This window comes from Diceros bicornis, chromosome 26, assembly GCF_020826845.1.
Source record: "Diceros bicornis minor isolate mBicDic1 chromosome 26, mDicBic1.mat.cur, whole genome shotgun sequence".
Lineage (NCBI taxonomy): Eukaryota > Metazoa > Chordata > Mammalia > Perissodactyla > Rhinocerotidae > Diceros > Diceros bicornis.
The window spans coordinates 17,883,556-17,889,502 of NC_080765.1; the positions used below are offsets into that span (position 1 = coordinate 17,883,556).

Here is a 5,947-nt window from a genome sequence, read left to right on the forward strand (position 1 = left end):
GGCTGACCCTCCTGAGGGTCCTAGTTGTGCTTAGGCCACAGGCCTTGGAGCCCTCTGTGGGTGCTCTGCCCCTAGCCCGTGGGGCCAGCTTGTCCCCTTGCCTCACTTCTAGACCATTTAAGAATTTTCTGGATCACTCAGCTTTGAAACGGCCCCACTGCCGCAACTTCTGGAGAAGTACCCCTGGCTGCCCCCTCCTTGGCACTAGGACAAATTTGCTACAGTTCTTCTTAGACAGGACTTGGCCTTCAGTATAGAATGGGAGGGTTTTTTTGTTTTGATTTTGGTGGGAGGATGGTACGGGGTGGCAGGAAAAAAGTAGCTAGACATGCTAGTGACAAGTTTTAATATCCCATCTTTTGAAAAAATGAGATTTTTTAATACTGACATAGAGCAAATAGAACCGTGACATGTTTCATAATTTATGTGGAGGATATATCATGAGCTTTTGACAGTTCTAGCATATTTATAATGATTACAGGTTTTTCTGCCTGGGAAGACACCTCTTCTCTCACCACCACTCAATGAGTTGGTTTCTGACCATCAGCCCCACCCGTGTTCGCCATGTCCCGGGTGGTTCAAGGTTGTCCATTCACCCCGTCTTGTCCTTGCCCTGTCCCCCTTTGCTCCCAGTAGACTGCTCAGTACTGTGTCTGCTAATCTCTTTCTGGGAAAGGTGACCTTGACTGGCAGAGGGCCCCTTCCCTCTCTTCTTTCCCCTTTCACCTCATCTTTATTGAGCCTTGGGTCTTGTGCAGGGTCAGATAGGATTTCTCCCCTCACAGCCTAGTGGGGCTGACTTGATACAAACCTGACATACAGAAACACATGGGAAATCAACCAAACCCAGCCTTGGTGGGGAGGACAGGTCCGGGAAGGCTTTCTTGAGGGCATGGCCTCTAACCTGTGTCCTAAAGAATGAGAATTGAGGTGGGTGAAGGGAATATGTAAGGGATGGGCGGTGACATAGGGGAAGAGAGAGAAAGGGTGGGTATGGTGGACATTGGTCATTTCAAGGCCACCCAGCATCTGACCCCCCTTTCTATGTCTGGGGAGCTCCCCATCTTGCGAGTCTTGGTAAGTGGCAAGACCACCATTGTGGAAGCCAAAATTGTCAGATACTCATTCTCAGCCTCCTTCTCAGCTCAAATAGGCATGAGACCCAGGCTCCACCAGTCTGTGCACTTGTACCGCCATTGACTTAGGAGCTGGTGATGCAAAGATTGTGCAAGGTCTATTCTGCAAGAGGCATGGTTGCTTCATTGTCCTGGGGCAGTATTGTTACAGTTTTATCAGCAGTGTCCAGGGTTTGGCCTTAGTTGTGTCAGGAGCTCTGGGCCCAGCAGTGATGCCTTCTCAATAGTCATTCTGCACCTTGACTTTAGACTTCATCTTGGCCTTGGAACCTCCAGGTGTGGTTCTCTAATAGGACAGCATGTGAGCTCCCCATTATCTTCTATTTTTAATTAAACTTGTTCTATTGGGATAATTATAGATTCACAGGCAGTTGTAAAAAATAATACAAAGTAGCACACAGGATTTTTAGGGCAGTGAAAATATACTGTATGATACTCTAATGATAGATACATGTCATTATACATTTATCCAAACCCATCAAATGTAAAACAGAGAGAGAGAACTGTAATATAAAATGTGGACTTTGAGTGATGATGATGTGTCTATGTAGGCTCAGCAGTTGTAACAAATATACCACTCTGGTGGGGGATGTTGATTATGAGGGAGGCTGTGAATGTGTGGGGACAAGGGGTATATGGGAAATCTCTGTACTTAAAGAAAAAAACACAGAAAAACTGTACTCTCAGTTTTGCTGTGAACCTAAAACTGCTCTAAAAAATAGTCTTAAAAAAATATTACTCCCTCAGAAAACAAAAACAAGTTGACAATCAGTATGTATTAAGAGCCTATCTAAAATATGTATAAAATACAGAGAGATCTTGTGTACCGTTTATTCAGTTTCCCCGAAGGGTGATATCTTGCAAAACTCTACCACAATATCATAACCAGGATACTGACATTGAAACGGTCAAAATACAGAACATTTCCACCACCACACGTTCCCTGATGTTGCCCTTTTATAGCCACACCCACTTTGGTCCTGCCCCCACCCATTCTTAATCTCTGGCAACCGCTAATCTGTTCTCCATTTCTATAATTTTGTCATTTCAAGAATGTTATATAAATGGAGTCCTGTGGTATGTAACTTTTTGGGGTTGGCTTTTTTTCACTCAGCGTAATTCTCTGGAGATTCGAACCAGTTCTTGCAAGTATCACTGGTTTGTTCCTTGTTATTGTTGAGTAGAATTCTATGGTATGGATGTACCACAGTTTGTTTAACCGCTGACCCATTGAAAGACAGTTGAGTTGTTTCTATTTGGGGGTATTATGACTGAAACTGCTATAAATATTTGTATATAGGATTTGTCTGGACATAAGTCTCCATACCTCTGGGGTAAATGCCCAGAAGTGGAATTTCTGGGTCATATGTTAGTTGCATGTTTAGTCATTAAGAGAGTGCAAACTATTTTCCAGAGTGGCTGTATCATTTTGCATTCCTATCAGCAAAGTATAAGTCATCCATTTTCTCCTCATCCTCATTGAACTTTGGTGTTGTCACTATTTTTTATTTTAGCCATTTTGATACATGTGTAGTGATATCAAAATTTGCATTTCCATAGTTTCTAATGATGTTGAACATCTTTTCATGTGATAATTTGCCATCTGTAAATCCTCTTTGATGAAATGGCTGTTCATGTCTTTCCCCATTTCCTAATTGGATTGATTTTTTTTTTTTTTACTGTTGAGGATTGAGAGTTCTTTATGTATTCTGGATACTAGTCCTTTGTCAGATATGTAGTTTGGAAATATTTTCTCCCAGACTGTAGCTTATCTTTTTTGTGTGTGTGTGAAGGAGATTGGCTGTGAACTAACATCTGTTGCCAGCCTGCCTCTTTTTGCTTGAGGAAGATTGGCCCTGAGATAACATCTGTACCAGTCTTTCCTCTATTTTGTATGTGGGATGCCTCCACAGCATGGCTTAATGTGTGGTATAAGTCCATGCCCAGGATCCAAACCTGCGAACCTGCTTCAGCAGAGCAGAGTGTGCCAAACTTAACACTATGCCACCGGGCTGGCCCCAATTTTATCTTCTTAATATGGTCTTTCGCAGAGCAAAAGTTTTTAATTTTGTTAAGGTCCGATTTGCTAATTTTTACTTTTAAGGATTGTGCCTTTGATATCAAGTCTAAGAATTTTCTGCCTAGCCCTAGATTCTGAAGCCTTTCTCTTTGTTTTTTTTCCTAAAAGTTTTATAGTTTTAAGTTTTACATTTAAGTTTGTGATCTATTTTGAGTTAATTGTTGTACAAGGTGTGAGACTTAAGTTGAGGTCTACTTTTTAACTATGGATGTCCAATTGCTCTAGCACCACTTGTTGAAAAGCTTATCTTTCCTGCAGTGAATTGGTTTTGCACCTTTGTCAAGAGTCAGTTAAGCGTATTTGTGTGGGCCTATCTCTAGGTTCTCTATTCTGATCCATTGATCTATATATCCTCTCTCTGCCACTACCACAGTCGTGATTACTCTAGCTGTATAATAAGTCTGGAGATCAGACAGGCTGATCTCTCCCACTTTATTCCTCTTTTTCAAAATTGTTTTAGCTGATCTAGTTCCCTTGGCCTTCTATATAAATTTTATTTTATTTTTAAAATTAAATTTCATATTTATTCTTGTGTCACAGAAGTTCATTATATAATGGTGCCATTTGATGTCAGCTGAGTACTGATTTAACTTTTGGCCATTTGGCATCCAGCTGGAATGATGTGTGTCCAGTATACCTCTAGCTTTATTTTTTTTTTTTTTACATATTTTATCATTTTATTAGGAATAATTCCAAATGGATTATAAAGAAAACTTACTGAGTTTGACGAGTTTTCCAAAAACTCTTAATGAAGATGTGTTCACCAATAAACAATAAAACATCAGCAGAACTATCATATACTGGGCAAAGAGTCGGGCTGATACCAAAAGCAACATGCAACATAAAAAAGAGATAATATAAAGGAAGACAATCTGCTAAATATTAAAAATCATCTCAATATGAACTCTTCACAACCAGCACAGAACTTATTATCTATCAAATCCAAACCACATCAGGGTAAGCTTGACTGATGGCAGCCAGCATCAATAATGGGAGAAAAAAGTTCCTCAGTGCAAGAAATCTGTATAGTATTTTGGAGCATTTCCCTGGCTGGTACAAGCAGTCTTAGAAAATCTTTTTGCAGGGAAGAAAAATAAATACAAATGGAATGCTATATTATTTAAATCAGCAGACTGTCCCAGGAATGATAAAGGTATCAGTAAAGTAGCAAGGGGATAACTTTAAAACATTATTTGTTGTGGGCTCAAAAAACATTCAAAACGGATTTATTTAAAGGTGTCACAATAGCTATGTCCACACATTTAGGTTTAAGGGAAGTCAAAGAGGACACTTTTTTCCCAAGTTAAGGAGAATTTCGTTAAAACCAAGCATATTGCTAAACAGCAACATTATACTCGGTAAACAAGAATTGGCAACAAAATAAGTTTAAACGCTGTAATATTCTGCCCAAACCAGTCCCAGATAGTGTTTAATAACCAAGATGCAAAAACTAATTTTGTTCTAACAAGCCTAGACCAATTCTATCAAACGTGTCTTTGGTTAGATAATCCAGTTTCATTTAACGTTTTGAAAGCTCATTTGATAGGCAGTGAAGTCCCTCATACAGACCAGTTCCTTGTGTAGCACAAGTGGCTTGAACATACCACCTTCTGTTACCAAGAGACTGAAGACCTAATTTATCTGTCATTTCACTAATGGCCACAGCATTTGGCAAATCCTGTTTGTTTGCAAAAAGCAGCAACACTGCATCTCTCAATTCATCTTCCTGAAGCATTTTCTGCAGCTCGTCGGCTCCTTCCTGAATTCTTTCACGATCATTGCTATCTACCACAAAAATAAGACCCTGGGTCTTTTGGAAGTAATGCCTCCAGAGAGGCCTGATTTTGTCTTGACCACCAACACCCCATACTGTGAAACGAATGTTCTTATATTCTACTATTTCCACATTAAAAGCAATGGTAGGAATGGTGGTGACTATCATCTCCCCTAACTTCGGTTTATACAGAATGGTCGTCTTGCCAGCAGCGTCCAATCCTACCATCAAAAGGCGCATGTGCACCTTGCTGAAGAGGCGGGAGAGGAGGGAGGAGACGGTGAGGCCCATGGCGGTAGTGGCACTTGCGATGATGGGCAGGAGCGGAGGGGGTGTGGGACATCCCCGGGCTTCCTCTTTTCACGCTCCCGGCTAACTGAGCTAGAGGGAAGAGGAGATGCGGAGGAGAGAGGATGGCAGGGAGGGCTCGCTAGCCTAGCTGGCGTGGCAGACGAAGCCCGGGGACAGGAATTAGCGGGGCGGGACTGCTGGACCACTGGCGCGGCAGCTCCGGCTCCGGCATTGAGGCTTCGGCTGTGCCACGTGGCGCGGCAGCGCGGCGACTCTGGCGGCGGCCCGGCCCCTCCCGCCTCTAGTTTTATTTGGAGGGGGGGACCCAGAAAAAGTTTTAATGTAGTTTTATTAAGGTTTTGAGAGTTAGTGAAATTATGTGCATGTGCTCTATCTGCCCTCTTTTCCTGGCCATGTACACTTGCATGATGTTTTGTTCCTATCAATCGTTCCATTATAATTTCCAACTTTCATTTCTTTTCTTCTTTTTCCCCCGGTTTTATTGAGATATAACTGACAGAGGACATTGTGTAAAAGTGTAAGGCGTACAATGTGATTTGATATGTGAATGAATTGCAAAATGATTACTACAATAAGATTAGTTAACACCTCCATCCCCTCACATAATTACATTTTTTTTGTCTGTGATGATTACCTTCAAGATCC

General features: G+C 41.5%; 1 protein-coding gene across 1 annotated transcript; it reads right to left on the reverse strand.

Moving 5' to 3' along the window:
* Positions 1-4,715: 4,715 nt before the first annotated feature.
* Positions 4,716-5,281, reverse strand: LOC131422942 (ADP-ribosylation factor 4-like). Its single transcript, XM_058570564.1, has one exon. The coding sequence runs from the start codon at positions 5,279-5,281 to the stop codon at positions 4,736-4,738; it is 546 nt and encodes a 181-aa protein (XP_058426547.1). The 3' UTR covers positions 4,716-4,735.
* Positions 5,282-5,947: the final 666 nt, after the last annotated feature.